This window comes from Hyperolius riggenbachi, chromosome 4 (genome assembly GCF_040937935.1).
Source record: "Hyperolius riggenbachi isolate aHypRig1 chromosome 4, aHypRig1.pri, whole genome shotgun sequence".
In the NCBI taxonomy this organism is placed as follows: Eukaryota; Metazoa; Chordata; class Amphibia; order Anura; family Hyperoliidae; genus Hyperolius; species Hyperolius riggenbachi.
Window position 1 is genome coordinate 116,832,381 of NC_090649.1, and position 15,882 is coordinate 116,848,262.

The 15,882-nt window shown below is 47.6% G+C and overlaps 1 protein-coding gene across 1 annotated transcript in view; it reads right to left on the reverse strand.

Moving 5' to 3' along the window:
• Positions 1 to 613: 613 nt before the first annotated feature.
• The window catches only part of LOC137504695 (kyphoscoliosis peptidase-like), a 37,899-nt gene continuing 22,630 nt past the window's right edge, over positions 614 to 15,882 (reverse strand). The window contains exons 5-7 of the mRNA XM_068233279.1: positions 10,584 to 10,772; positions 4,211 to 4,401; positions 614 to 1,720 (exon numbers count right to left, since the gene is read on the reverse strand). Coding sequence (XP_068089380.1) covers positions 810 to 1,720; positions 4,211 to 4,401; positions 10,584 to 10,772 — 1,291 coding nt within the window. The 3' untranslated portion in view covers positions 614 to 809. The remainder of the gene's footprint in view (positions 1,721 to 4,210; positions 4,402 to 10,583; positions 10,773 to 15,882) is intronic.

Here is a 15,882-nt window from a genome sequence, read left to right on the forward strand (position 1 = left end):
TGCTGGGCCCCAGATTCACTCGGGCCCCATACAGTAGTCCCCCCTGTGATGGCCTGAAGGCGGCCCTGTATGTTTGTGATTGTGCGGTGAGAGAGAGTGTGTGTGTACAGCACATGTAAAGAGACACTGAAGCGAAAAAAAATATATGATATAATGAATTGGTTGTGTAATATGAATAATTACTAGAAGATTAGCAGCAAAGAAAATATTCTCATATTTTTATTTTCAGGTATATAGTGTTTTTTCTAACATTGCATCACTCTATAATATGTGCAGATTACACAACACTCAGCATTCAAAATGAGTCTTTCAGAGCAGTCTGTGAAGTAATGACCTCTCCTCTAGCAGAGGAAAAGTAAATAGTCCAGGAACAGTTGAGATAATAAAAGTCAGATAACAGCCCTCTCCGCGACTAACTTAGTCGGAGAGCTTAATGGCTTGTTTGCATAGAGATAACAACTGGAGTTTCTCAACTCTTCCTGTACTGGAAACAATTACACTGATGTATCTGATCTTAATGTTTTTTTTCTTAGCTGTACTACACATACAAATCATAATATCATCATTTTTTTTTCGCTTCAGTGTCTCTTAAGAAACTGCCTATTTGGGAAGGTGGAGGAAGGACACTTAGGTATCTGTGCCTTATTGCCTTATTTCATCCCGCCACTAGATACATTACATTTTTGGAGAAACATTTTGGGCCGGGTCACTTACAAAGTGCTAAAAGGATCTTTGTGCTGAAAAAATATATATTCATATTACAAAAACAAACCACTAAAATGTTTGCTATGCTGCGTCCTCAGTTAATATCAGCTTGCTTGGTTTGTGACGTTATATTTTATAAGATGATACCAAACCTTTTGCTCATTTTTTTCTTTGATCACAACAATAAGCTCTGTGTTATCGGCAGTATTGTACATTCCTTCCCAGTAACCATTGTCAGAGAGGGTCAATGGAACACTCTCTTGCCCATCAACACGCACTGCAGCCACATCAGGAATGTACAGTGTGAAAGGGATGTTGGTATATTTAGGTAGTACGCCCTCTAGAGGCTGCACCAGTTCATAATTCTCAGCCCAATTACCATACAAAAGTGGAAACTTTGGCCACTTTACAGCTTGATTGGCACAAATAATGAGGTAGTTACATATATAATTATACTTTTCATTCTCACTAGTATGAGGCTTGATGTAAATTTTTAAAACATAAGTTCCGGTCTTAGGAAGGTGAACCTTCATCTCCACTTTGTCGTCTGTCTGTTTTTTGAGGGTGTGTTCGTTTTCCATCTCTGGTGTCATTTTTACCTCGTCAGATTTTAAAGAACATAAAAAATACAATTTCTGCTTCATCAGGAAGCTAACAGTGAAGGAGCCGTCCTCTGTGTAAATGATGGGATCTGGGTGGGAGGGATTAGTTAATCCAGCTTGCTCACACAACCAACTGGGGCCCACAGGTTGGGAAAGACATTTTGGAATCTTCATGTTGCTGTCAATGTGTTTGCACTCAAGCTGGTATTCCAACACATGCTCTAGGCTTCCCTCAGAGTCTCCTCTTTTGGCATAAATATTTAGCACATGCTGACCAGTGGTTTGAGGGTAAACATCAAGCTTCATTCCATTGTCCAGCAATGTCAGTATACCAGGTTCATCTTGTCCATTGAGATTGAAAGAGAATTTGAGATTTTTCCAACTTTCCAACTGAATGGAGGCCTTCCCTTTCACTGCACACAGAAGACAAGTATAACTAAAATGGATGAGATTTGCAGCAATTTCACAAACAAGACAATTAGTGAAGTAGGTATACAATAATTAACGTCATTTCTGAATTAAAGGATAGCTACACCTCAGGGAGGTCCCAGTCCCTGGCAAGAAAACCATATAAACACAGCAGGAGTGTCTCCTGTATAGGCAGCCAGGTATAGGTGCCCCCAGTGTAGGTAAGCTGGTATAGGTGCCCCCAGTATAGACAGCCTAGTATAGGTGCCACCAGTATCCGTATCCTAGTATAGGTGCCCCAGTATAGTTAGCCTGGTATAGGTTCCCCCAGTATAGGTAGCCTGGTATAAGTGTCCCGAGTATAGGTAGCCTGGTATAGGTGCCCCCAGTATAGGTAGCCTGGTATAGGTGTCCCCAGTATAGGTGTCCCCAGTATAGGTAGCCTGGTATAGGTGTCCCCAGTATAGGTAGCCTGGTATAGGTGTACCCAGTATAGGTAGCCTGGTATAGGTGCCCCCAGTATCGGCAGCCTGGTATAGGTGTCCCCAGTATAGGTAGCCTGGTATAGGTGTCCCCAGTATAGGTAGCCTGGTATAGGTGCCCCCAGTATAGGTAGCCTAGTATAGGTGTCCCCAGTATAGGTAGCCTGGTATAGGTGTCCCCAGTATCGGCAGCCTAGTATAGGTGTCCCCAGTATAGGTAGCCTGGTATAGGTGTCCCCAGTATAGGTAGCCTGGTATAGGTGTCCCCAGTATCGGTAGCCTGGTATAGGTGTCCCCAGTATAGGTAGCCTGGTATAGGTGCCCCCAGTATAGGTAGCCTGGTATAGGTGTCCCCAGTATAGGTAGCCTGGTTTAGGTGCCTCCAGTATAGGAAGTAGAGAGTGGCGGAGACAGAGAAGTCCAGCGGCAATTGGCACTTCAGAACATGGAATGCAGAAAAGGTGAGTCTCCCTGCCCAGCCACTGCTCTAATTACTGGAGGGAAGAGTGCTGAAGTTGGTCCCAGGTGAGGGAGCGGGAAGTCAGGCCCCCTCCCTGTGGCTGTATGTGACCACTTCTCCCCCATCCTGCTCTGCGCCCATAAAACCGGCCCTGTGCGGGCCCCAGAGACGCTGGCCCCCGAAGCCACAAAAAAAAATACTGTTTGTGTGAAGCCTGGGTCTTTGGAATATTGTCCTGGAAATCCATATGAATTGTGACAATCACAACAGACCAAATCAAAACAATTACAGCTTAATGCCACCCTGAACGCAGAACTTTCTCTCTGCTCTAAAAGATATGCAACAGCATAATAACCTTTAAAGAAAAACATGTCTTTGTTACAGCTGATACCAATCCAGCAATAAATCTGCACTGTTTCTACTTCCTGTTTCATGGAAGCAGACATATTGTTAACATCCTGTGTTTACCAATTCGCTGCTCTGTCAAGGCAGCCAGCTGACACAGGGAAATGATCAAATTACAACTTGTGATTAGACACAGATGAGGGGAAGCTAGACAAACTAAACTCTCTAAATACATACAGGGTGCATTTCTCGGTTTTCCTTCTGTCCTGTTGAAGAGTTCAAGTCCACTTTAAAGAGTATCTGAGGTGGTGTGTGTGTGTGTGTGTGTGTGTGTGTGTGTGTGTGTGTGTGTGTGTGTGTGTGTGTGTGCAGGGGGGGGGAGAAGGGGGTTATAAGAAATTATACATACCTGGGTCTTCCACTAGCCCCCTCCAGGCTGAGGGCCTGTCGGCGCAAGAGCAGTATCGGCCATGGGCACTCCAGCGTCACGTTCCCGTAGCCAGGAGTGTTCTGCGCCTGCGCTCCCGGCAATGGAAGCTCTATGAGGCATGCGCAGTACGTCCTAGACTGAGGACTTTTGAGGCTAAATTGCGGAGGATACCCAAGCGGCACAGAAGGGCGGCAAGGAAGCGTTCAGCCTGGAGGAGGCTGGAGAAAGACCAAGGTATGTATAATCTTTTATTATCCCCACCCCCTGTCTCAGGTTCCCTTTAATTAGCTCATAAAAAGTACTAACCATTCATCGTTATGCTATTCAGGCGATCTTTATTATGTTAATTAATAGTGCCCATTTAGGTGTTAAAATTACCATTCACCCATGTCTTAATGAAACTAGCAGCTTTGTACTCGCAGCACCCGCCACTGCATTGCATCACCTCAGCCATGCTCTGTTGTCCCCCCCTCCACACACACACATTGCAATGCAATGCGTAGATATAATGTAGGCTAACTATACGTCTCTACACCATCTACGCAGCAATGGCGCCTGAGGGATCCGGTCCCAATCCCCATAGGGTGACATCTATCAAGTGTGCACAGGCCTTTACACTCTTAGCAGCTATTTGGTTTTTGAAGGGGTCACATAACTAAACGGCTGCAACTAATATAAATGTTGAGTAAGTAATGGCATAGTCCTCTATTAAGCTTTACTGACAATGAAAGATGTGGCAAAGTAAATCTGGGCTTGAACACTATTAATCTTGTATTACCTGCTTCAACAATTGTTGTCTGGGGCTGGCAGGACACCAGTCCTAAACTGTAAAAGTTACTGCGGATGTAAGCACTCCTCTCAAACTGCTTCAGAGACAGCGGCGTTTCCAGCAACTGACAGTCTGCCGACTCAGGGATATGGTCCCCTATGAAGAGCGCCGGGTGGGTGAGGAAATAAAACTCATCATAACTAGAAGACACAAGAAGAAGAGGGGATTTTTTTGTTTGTCCTTTTGTTTTTTTTGTTTTTTTTTGTTTTTTTTTTTTGGGGGGGGGGGGTTGAAACTTAAAAAGGAACTGTAGTAAAAAAAATAACATAATAAAATTGCTTATTTGTACAATATATATTAATAGATTATTGAGTCAGTGTTTGCCCATTGCACAGGGGGAGATATTGCTTGCTTGGTACTGTTGGCAGTTGGAAAAACCCACAATGTAACGAGATTCACAAACAGCAAACTGTCAGGTCGGGTCCCCCCCTCTCCCTGGAATTGGAATGAAAAAAGTGACTGGAGAATACAGTATAAACAGAGGCCCATTTAACAATTTGAAGATCAAAACTTCAAGATATTTTAAAAACAACTAATGACAAAGAATCTGACCATGTCCAAACTGAAAACAATGTTACATTTTTAACACCATTAAATATCAAAGCGCTACAGTTAAACAAATTAGAATAGTCCACCAGAGAGCGTTCCGACTTGGTTTAGGCAAAACCCATTTCATATATAAACATAAAGAGGTTTAGCGCACATCCATTAAAGCCCTATTCAATGCAAGTCCATTGCTATTGGAAAGTCCATCGCTTCTTCCTTAATTGCCACCAATTTGTTCTATTTTAAATCATATAACACAGATCTACTACCAAAAGCACCCTGCTGGAAACAGACTCACCAGATATCTCTGACCACTGCTAGACTGGCCAGATATGCACAATATCAGGAAGCCTTGGAGCCTCAGGATCCCATTGCCAGTGTTAGTGGTTGACTTCAGGTAACAGAGCGATTTCATGGATGACTTGTGCCTTATGGCCCATACTCACGGGCTACAAATGTCGCCGCAACACGCGGCGCGCGCGTGTTGCGGCGACAGGTCGCCCGTGAGTATGGGCCGTTGAACGTCGCGCACCCCGAACTGTCGCCCGTCGCTGATGTCGCCAGGCGATTGAAATGTTCAATCGCCTGGCGACAGTCGCCGCCGCAGCTGTCGCTAGTCCGCGTGAGTACGCGGACTAGCGACAGCAATCTCCATTGAGGTATGCAGAGCTTCCGGCGGGGGGAGGAGGAACGTCGGCGACAGCTTCCGTCGAGCCGCTGGTCCCTCTTCTGCGTGTGTACGCGGAGGGACCTGGCGAGGAGCTGTCGCCCGCACGCTCACGTGTGCTGGCGACAGGCCACTTCTGCTGCCCGTGAGTATGGGCCATTAGCAATCCATTCCTTGCATGCCAAATACCTCAAAAAAACAGACCTCACATAGCGTGATACAATAAAGGACAAACGAGGTGACATGTGACATGATGAGATAGACATGTGTATGTACAGTGCAAAGCACACAAATTACTAGGCTGTGTTCCTTTTTTTCTTTCTCTGTCTGAAAAAGTTAAACATCAGGTATGCAAGTGACCGGGTCGGGACTGGGTCAGACTATAGCATAACCCTCACTGATCAGTAATTACAGCCATAAACCACTTTACTGTCAGTAAATAGCTTCTGAGAACAGGAAAGAGATAAAAATGGTAAATAATTCGTAGATTTGAGCTCTGACATACTTCAATAAAGGTGTTATTGAGCAGAGACAATGAAACAGTACAAACTTAATAACTTGACTTAAATAGAAGATAAAACACTAGGATGTCTAAAACAAAGTCATTATTAGGAGAAGGAGGAAAGATACAATTGTTTTTCTCATCATTTTATTTTCACCTCGGATGTCCTTTAAAAGCATTAAAACCTTTATTATAAAAAACTCTCACATAATCTTCAAGTGTGTGTCCGCATAGAGTTTTAGGACTGGCTCTCCCCCGTTGCCTAAGCTGGGCTTACCTGCACTGCAACTCCTCTCCACCGCTATTCCACCATATACAGAGAAACGCTCTCGACCTTCATTCACTGCCACCACCACCGTCCACTTCCTGATACATCCATTCTCTGCCCTATCGATTTCGTCACTGCCTCATGACTCATCAGGGGCACACAACGCACACACCCATCAGTGCCCCTGATGAGTGACGAGGCAGAGTCGAAATCGATAGGGAGAACACACACTTGAAGATCACGTGAGTGGTTTTTATAATAAAGGTTTTAATGCTTTTAACTGTATCACGCTATGAGAGCTCTGTTTTTTTGAGGTATCTGGCATGCAAGGAATAGATTGCTAAGGCACAAGTCATGCATGAAATCGCTCTGGCACCTGAAATCAACCACTAATGCTGGGAATACACAATGCGTTTTTGCATTCGATTTGCTGTTCGATCGCGTTTCGATTCATTTTTCCGCTTGATTACCCGCTCGATTCTGTTATCTTTTCTTATCAATTTCCATTTACTTCTATCAGAAATTGAGCGGTAAAACAATCGAAAGTGAAATCGGACATGTCAGAAATGATCTATCGAACCATCTATCTGCCTCAAAAACGTATGGTGTATTCCCAGCATTATAAATTATAATTGATCAGCGCAGTCCAAAAACAGAAGACGAGTCTTCTGCAGACGTATTCCCAGCATTACACTGGCACCGGGATCCTGAGGCTCCAAGGCTTCCTGGATATTGTGCATATCTGGCATAGTCTAGCAGTGGTCAGAGATATCTGGTGAGTCTGTTTCCAGCAGGGTGCTTTGCAGGGGCGTAGGGCCTGTGGTCGCAACGGTCGCCTCGGCGACCGGGCCCGGCTCCTGAAGAGGCAGGGAAGGGGCCCGGGGGGCCCATGTCCGTTTGGACTCGTCTCGGAGATCCCTGCGTGCGTTATTGGGAGGGGGGAGCTGCAGCCGTGGGGAGGGCAGCCCGACCTCTCCCCGGCCCCCCCCCCCCCCTCAGATGCAGAGTGCGCGGCGCACGGAAGCGCTGTAGGCAGAACTCACCTGCCTGCGTTCCAAGCGCCGCTGGTCTCCTCCCGCTCTGCATAGATGCTGTTACACACTGCTTCCGGCTAAACAGGAAGCAGTGTGTAACAACATCTATACAGAGCGGGAGGAGACCAGCGGCGCAGGGACGGAGGTGAGTTCCGCCTACAGCGCTTCCGTGCGCTGCGCACTCTGCATCTGAAGGGGAGAGGAAGGGAGGGAGAGGGCAGCTAGCGACCTACCTACCTACCTAACCTACCCTGGGGGGCCAGCTACCTACCTAACCTATCCTGGGGGGCAGCTACCCACCTAACCTACCCTGGGGGGCCAGCTACCTACCTAACCTATCCTGGGGGGCCAGCTACCTACCTAACCTATCCTGGGGGGCCAGCTACCTACCTAACCTATCCTGGGGGGTCAGCTACCTACCTAACCTATCCTGGGGGGCCAGCTACCTACCTAACCTATCCTGGGGGGCCAGCTACCTACCTAACCTATCCTGGGGGCCAGCTACCTACCTAACCTATCCTGGGGGGCCAGCTACCTACCTAACCTATCCTGGGGGGCCAGCTACCTACCTAACCTATCCTGGGGGGCCAGCTACCTACCTAACCTATCCTGGGGGGCCAGCTACCTACCTAACCTATCCTGGGGGCCAGCTACCTACCTAACCTATCCTGGGGGGCCAGCTACCTACCTAACCTATCCTGGGGGGCCAGCTACCTACCTAACCTATCCTGGGGGGCCAGCTACCTACCTAACCTATACTGGGGGGCAGCTACCTACCTAACCTATCCTGGGGGGCCAGCTACCTACCTAACCTATCCTGGGGGGCCAGCTACCTACCTAACCTATCCTGGGGGGCCAGCTACCTACCTAACCTATCCTGGGGGGCCAGCTACCTACCTAACCTATCCTGGGGGGCCAGCTACCTACCTAACCTATCCTGGGGGGCCAGCTACCTACCTAACCTATCCTGGGGGGCAGCTACCTACCTAAGCTATCCTGGGGGGGCAGCTACCTAACCTATCCTGGGGGGGCAGCTACCTAACCTATCCTGGGGGGGCAGCTACCTACTTAACCTATCCTGGGGGGCCAGCTACCTACCTAACCTATCCTGGGGGGGCCAGCTACCTACCTAACCTATCCTGGGGGGCCAGCTACCTACCTAACCTATCCTGGGGGGCAGCTACCTACTCTAACCTATCCGGGGGGGCAGCTACCTACTCTAACCTATCCTGGGGGAAAGCTACCTAATCTATCCTGGGGGGCAGCTACCTAACCTATCCTGGGGGGCACCTACCTCATCTAACCTATACTGGGGGGCAGCTACCTAATCTAACCTATACTGGGGGGCACCTACCTATCTAACCTGGGGGCACTTAATTGTATAACCTGTATTCGGGGCACCTAGCTAGCCTATACAGGTGGCAACTATACTGGCTACCTATATTGGAGGCACCTACCTAACTAACCTATACTGGGGGCACCTACCTATCTAACCTATGCTGGGGGCAACTATTCTGGCTACCTATATTAGAGGCACCCACCTAGCTAACCTGTACTGGCGGCGCCTGCCTATCTAACCTATACTGGAGGCACCTACCTGGCTAACCTATACCGGGGGCAACTATACTGGCGTACCTATGCCTGGCTACCTATACTGGGGGGACCTATAGCTGGCTATAGGGATTCGGATATGTGTGTGCGTCGGGTGTTGCCGGGGGAGGGGGGGTTGTTGTTGCCGTGGGGGGGGGGCCCACATCCAGATTCCGCATCGGGGCCCAGAGGTTTGTAGCTACGCCACTGGTGCTTTGGTGGTGGATCTGTCATATATGATTTGAATAGAACAAATTGGTGGCAATTAAGGAAGAAACGATGGACGTTTCAATAGCAATGGACTTGCACTGAATAGGACTTTAATGGATGTGCGCTAAACTTCCTAATTTTAATATATGAAATTTCACATTTTTATTTCCACTTTAAACTGAAGTTTTACTTAAAAATGTGAGCAGATGACATGCTGTACTATAATCTAACAATTTCTAAGCATATGCAATATTGCTGTAAATGCAGAACATTTTCAAAATGGATGCCATGTTGAGGCAATATTTCAGACTAAAGTAACATTACAATACAATTAAAGTAATACAGTTCTTATTAGAATTCAGACAGATCCATCTGGTTGAGCTAATGCTAGTGTAGCGCCTTTGACTAGGTAAAGATTTATTTTTTTGCAGAAAAGTTAAACTCCACCGTTGCTATAATTATTCCAGTCCACACTGGATGCCAAACTGTCTGGAGTATACAGCCTTCATCAGTGACAGGCCTCTTGCTCACTACATGTGATTTTGATTCCGATTTGCGATTTTGAAGCCATTTTACATGCGATTCCGATATGCGATTTTTAATCGGTGCTACATGCTGCGTTTTTTCTGTGGTTTTCTTTTTGTTTTGATAGCATTCAGGGAAATCAGAAACTTAAATAGGGATCGCAAATCGGATTTGCAGTGTGCAGGGGGCCTCAGTCTGTTTTTTATCCTTCAATTTAATTAAAGATTAGAATGATAAAAAAACATATTTTGCTATTGTTCAAACAGCTGATAAGACTGATAAGGAGTCAATCCAACAGTTGGATTGACTTCTTATCAGTCTTATCAGCTTTTTGAACAATAGCAAAATCCTTTTTTTTTTGTTGTTTTAACTTGTTTCACAACAAAAGCTGTTTGACAATTGTGCTGCATAAAAGACCACTGTTGAGCGCGTGAATGGGGCTTAATAAGTAATTAGAAACACAGATTTTCATTACATTTCAACAAGAAATGTAATATTTGTGTACACTGCCTGCTGGGTCCCCAGATCTCCCAGTAAGGTACGTAACTAGAGGGGAGCAGCCCCCGTGGTTGCAGTGGGCCCAGAGCTGTTTTGGAGCCCCAACGACTAACCTTCCCTTTCTCCGATACAGAGGACTATACTTGAGATCAGGTGTTTTTGTGGCTGCACTTGGTATGGGTGTGAAGATCATTATGGCCACACTTGTCTTATGACCCTCGTGAGATGGGCCCCAAGGCCTTATAGGACACCAAGGGGAGGTAAGGGAAGGGGTATGAACATAGGGGGAGGGGCACCAAAGTTTCACTGGGTGGCCCATGTTTAGTAGTTACGCCCCTGCTCCCAGTCAAGATTCTTTACAAGCAAATCTCACATAGAGGTGAAGTTTGCCCTGAGCCACATGTCATTAGAAGTTAGCCTGTGTCTCTTTTTGTGAAATTAGTGCTTTCCTATGTTTATTGTATGAAAGACATGTAACTTACCAAAAGGTAAACGTGCTTACATCCATACTACTATGACCAGCTCCCCAAGTGCTGTCCAGCAAGTGCCATCTCTCTTCCAGATACACCATGTTCCAGGCATGATTGGTGCCGGCAGATATCTTCTGGCCCACCTTGTATGAAGCACCTTTACCATATCCGCTGACTGTCTTACACCGCACTCCTGCAATACTGCATACAAAGTAAAAGGAATTCTCAGGAAATCTGAAAAGGCTGGAAAACAAAAATCTGCTGCATATCTAAATATCTATCCATCTATGGGCCTGATTCACTTACTGCTGGTAATAATAAAGACAAAAGAAATACAGAGAGCCCGATATAGTGTAGTATACAAAACAAGGAGTTGGAAATGAAAAGTATATAATGTATATACTCACAAACATGGGTTACCGCCTAGGTAACCACTGTATAGGCAGTAGTGTTGGGCGAACACCTGGATGTTCGGGTTCGCCGAACATGGCCACGATGTTCGGGTGTTCGCGCCGAACTCCGAACATAATGGAAGTCAATGGGGACCCGAACTTTCGTGCTTTGTAAAGCTTCCTTACATGCTACATACCCCAAATTTGCAGGGTATGTGCACCTTGGGAGTGCGTACAAGAGGAAAAAAAATATTTGAAAAAGAGCTTATAGTTTTTGAGAAAATTGATTGTACAGTGGTGGGTGAGCGGTGTACTACTATTCCCAGCAGCGACACAGAGCACAATGCTATACAGTGGTGGGTGAGCGGTGTACTGCTGTTCCCAGCAGCGACACAGAGCACAATGCTATACAGTGGTGGGTGAGCGGTGTACTACTGTTCCCAGCAGCGACACAGAGCACAATGCTATACAGTGGTGGGTGAGCGGTGTACTACTGTTCCCAGCAGCGACACAGAGCACAATGCTATACAGTGGTGGGTGAGCGGTGTACTACTGTTCCCAGCAGCGACACAGAGCACAATGCTATACAGTGGCGGGTGAGCGGTGTACTACTGTTCCCAGCAGAGACACAGAGTGGCAGTAAACACAATGCTATACAGTGGTGGGTGAGCGGTGTACACAGAGTGGCAGTAAACACAATGCTATATAGTGTGGGTGAGCGGTGTACTACTGTTCCCAGCAGCGACACAATGACTGGGGGGACCCTGGCTAGCCTGGCTGGAGAGAGAACTACCCTGCCTGCCTACCCAAAGCTAAACCCACAGACAAATGGCGGAGAAATGACGTGGATCGGGTATTTATTTACCCGAACCACGTGACCCGTTCGGCCAATCACAGCGCGTTCGGGTCCGAACCACGTGACCCGTTCGGCCAATCACAGCGCTAGCCGAACGTTCGGCCATGCGCTCTTAGTTCGGCCATACACCATCAGGTGTTCGGTCGAACTCGAACATCACCCGAACAGGGTGATGTTCTGCAGAACCTGAACAGTGGCGAACACTGTTCGCCCAACACTAATAGGCAGGTGAGGAGATTTGACCTGTCCTCACTCAGGATTTAAAGTCGCTCTCTGTAGATAAAAAAAAAATGGACATCAACCCCTCCACCAGGGGTGGATATTGGTAATGTAAGAGTGAACAGAGGCGCCAGCAGGATAAAAGGTTCTAAAAAGCTTAAAATCCCTCAGGAGGTGGTGGTGGACTCGCCAGTGGCGTCCCTACCATGGGGCGGCCAGGAGCGCTCCGCTCCGGGTGTCAGCTCCAGGGGGGGTGTCATCAAGGCCTCCCCAGAAGCCTTGATGACACAGGAGGGGAAGCAGCGCTGAAGGAGAGGTGGCAGCGTCGGCGGGGAGGGGTGAAATACCCCCCCACATCTCCCTCACCTGGGTCCCCTCCTTCGGCGCTTCCCCTCCACGATTGCCGGCAACGGACACTGACAGGGCGGCTGATAGCCGCCCTCAGTTTACCCGAGCAGGGCTACGGGAAGATGGCCGCCGACGCCCGCACTGGAGACAAAAATAGACGGCAAGATGGCCGCCGACGCCATCTTGCCGTCTATTTTTGTCTCCAGTGTGGGCGTCGGCGGCCATCTTCCCGTAGCCCTGCACTGATGACGCAGCAGGAGACGGCGCCGGACATTCAAGAGGAGCTGCGGAGAGAGAGGCTGCCTGCGATTCGGAAGAGAGGTTTCATCTGCAGGTAAGTGAATGTTTTTTTTTTCTTTTACAGGTGCACCGGCCACCCACCGCTGCTGCCCACCTACCCACCACTGCTGCCCACCTACCCAGCAGGCTACCCACCACTGCTGCCCACCTACCCACCGCTGCTGCCCACCTACCCACCACTGCTGCCCACCTACCCACCAGGCTACCCAGCAGGCTACCCACCGCTGCTGCCCACCTACCCACCACTGCTGCCCACCTACCCACCAGGCTACCCAGCAGGCTACCCACCACTGCTGCCCACCTACCCACCGCTGCTGCCCACCTACCCACCGCTGCTGCCCACCTACCCACCACTGCTGCCCACCTACCCAGCAGGCTACCCAGCAGGCTACCCACCACTGCTGCCCACCTACCCACCAGGCTACCCAGCAGGCTACCCACCACTGCTGCCCACCTACCCACCGCTGCTGCCCACCTACCCACCACTGCTGCCCACCTACCCAGCAGGCTACCCAGCAGGCTACCCACCACTGCTGCCCACCTACCCACCACTGCTGCCCACCTACCCACCACTGCTACCCAGCAGGCTGCCCACCTACCCACCAGGCTACCCACCACTGCTGCCCACCTACCCACCACTGCTGCCCACCTATGCACCACTTCTGCCCACCTACCCACCAGGCTACCCAGCAGGCTGCCCACCTACCCACCAGGCTACCCCGCAGGCTGCCCACCTACCCACCACTGCTGCCCACCTACCCACCACTGCTACCCAGCAGGCTGCCCACCTACCCACCAGGCTACCCAGCAGGCTGGCCACCTACCCACCACTGCTGCCCCCTACCCACCAGGCTACCCACCATGCTACCCACCACTGCTGCCCACCTACCCACCAGGCTGCCCACCTGCCCACCAGGCTACCCAGCAGGCTGCCCACCTACCCACCACTGCTGCCCCCTACCCAGCAGGCTGCCCACCTACCCACTAGGCAATCAGGCTGCTCACCCTTCACTACCTACCCACCAGGCTATCAGCTTGCCAACACTCAAATCTGCTACCGATATTGTGTATTTTGTGGTCAGATCTGCTACCGACATTGTGTATTTTGTGGTCAGATTAACTGCCGACATTGTGTATTTTGTGGTCAGTTTAACTGCCGACATTGTGTATTTTGTGGTCAGTTTAACTACCGTCATTGTGTATTTTGTGGTCAGTTTAACTACCGTCATTGTGTATTTTGTGGTCAGTTTAACTACCGTCATTGTGTATTTTGTGGTCAGTTTAACTACCGATATTGTGTATTTTGTGGTCAGTTTAACTACCGTCATTGTGTATTTTGTGGTCAGTTTAACTACCGTCATTGTGTATTTTGTGGTCAGTTTAACTACCGATATTGTGTATTTTGTGGTGAAATCTGGTGCTGACATTGTGTATGTTTTGGTCAAATGTGCCGCAAGATTGAATGATTTTTTTCTGGTCAAATCTGCCGACATGATTGAATGTATTTTCTTGTGAAATCTGCTCACATAACGTGTAATGTCTGGTGAAATGTTCTCGCATTACGTGTATTTTATGTTGAAAGCTTCTGACATTTTGTGTATTTTCTGGAGAAAAGCTGCGCAATGATGTGAATTTTCTGGAGAAATGTTGACTAAAACTTGGGTGCACTTTTAAATTAGCTCCGCCCCATCCGGTCATAGCCACGCCCATTTTTCGCCGCGGTGGTGTACCATGGGGGGGGGGGGTGTCTTTCAATACCTAGCACCGGGTGTCAAATGCCCTAGGTACGCCACTGGGACTCGCCACCCCGAAGCAGACAAGATACCACCAGTTTTATGACAACAGGTTTATTAATATATTCCAAAACAAACAGTGCAATGCGTTTAACGGGTATGTTCCCGCTTCCTCAGGCAATAAACAGATAGGAGTACACAGTATAGTCTCAAGGTCACCTAAAGCACCTCTGTCCAGTGTCCACCACCACCTCCTGAGGGATTTTAAGCTTTTTAGAACCTTTTATCCTGCTGGCGCCTCTGTTCACTCTTCCATTACTGCTGGTAATACTACCTACAGTAAGTCTGATGTTACTTTCCTAGACCTAAATATATTCATTGAGGATAACAATTTGAGCACAAAGTGCTATTTTAAAGAGAGTGATAGGATGATAGGAACTCCTACATAGACTCATCAAGATGTCATCACGGTCCCTGGCTACCGAACATTCCAAGAGGACAATTCTGTAGAGTTCAGAGGAACTGTACTAAGGACTCTGATTACTGGATGCAATCAGGTATCATACAAGAACAGTTTGTAGAAAAAGGATATATGGAGGAAGAAATATACAAAGAGAGAATAAAGGTACTCAATGAGGGGAGAGAGGTGAGACTCATTGAAAAAACTGCCAGTGGCGTAAGAAGACAGGAAAAATCAGAATTTGCCTTTGTGACTACATACTCACGGGGTCATAACAGGTTCAAAAAGCTCTTTACTGAAAATTGGGGAATACTGAGAGAGGATCCCATTATTGGACCAGAACTACCAGAGAAACCCGAAATCATTTATAGGAGACCCCAGAACCTTGGGGACAAGCTTGTGAAAAATTGCTTACGCTCTATATTCCCGACTTTAAAGGGTTTTTTTTCCATGCAGGAATCCAAAGGTGTGCAAAGTATGTAAATATGGTGGACAAGGAGTTTCTTCTTTTGTTTCTGTGGCTAATGGAAGAAGCTTCAAGATCAATCAATTTATAACATGCATTACCATCAATGCCGTATATGTACTGGAATGCCCCTGTGGCTTGCAGTATGTGGGATGAACTGGCAGAAAGATAAAAGGCACATAGTGTACCTGATCATTTCTCTAAATTTCAAAACAAGGATCCCACTGGTATTAGATGCTATGGCATTGACGTTATTAAACCACATTGGAGAGGCGGCAGTGTTATCAAAGCTTTATCTCAATTGGAAACCCGATGGATATTCCAGTTACAGACATTATCCCCGAGTGTACTTAATGCCAATTTTGATCTAAATTGCTTCATTAAAGATGAATAATTTTGTATGTAACTTTGGCTCTTATATAATCTGATCTATTATCTTGCATAATTAGCACTATTTTCCTAGTTGGTGTCAGTGCTAATATATATTTTTATGGCGGTTTTAATTATGTATATTTATGCTATTTGCTGCATTTTATA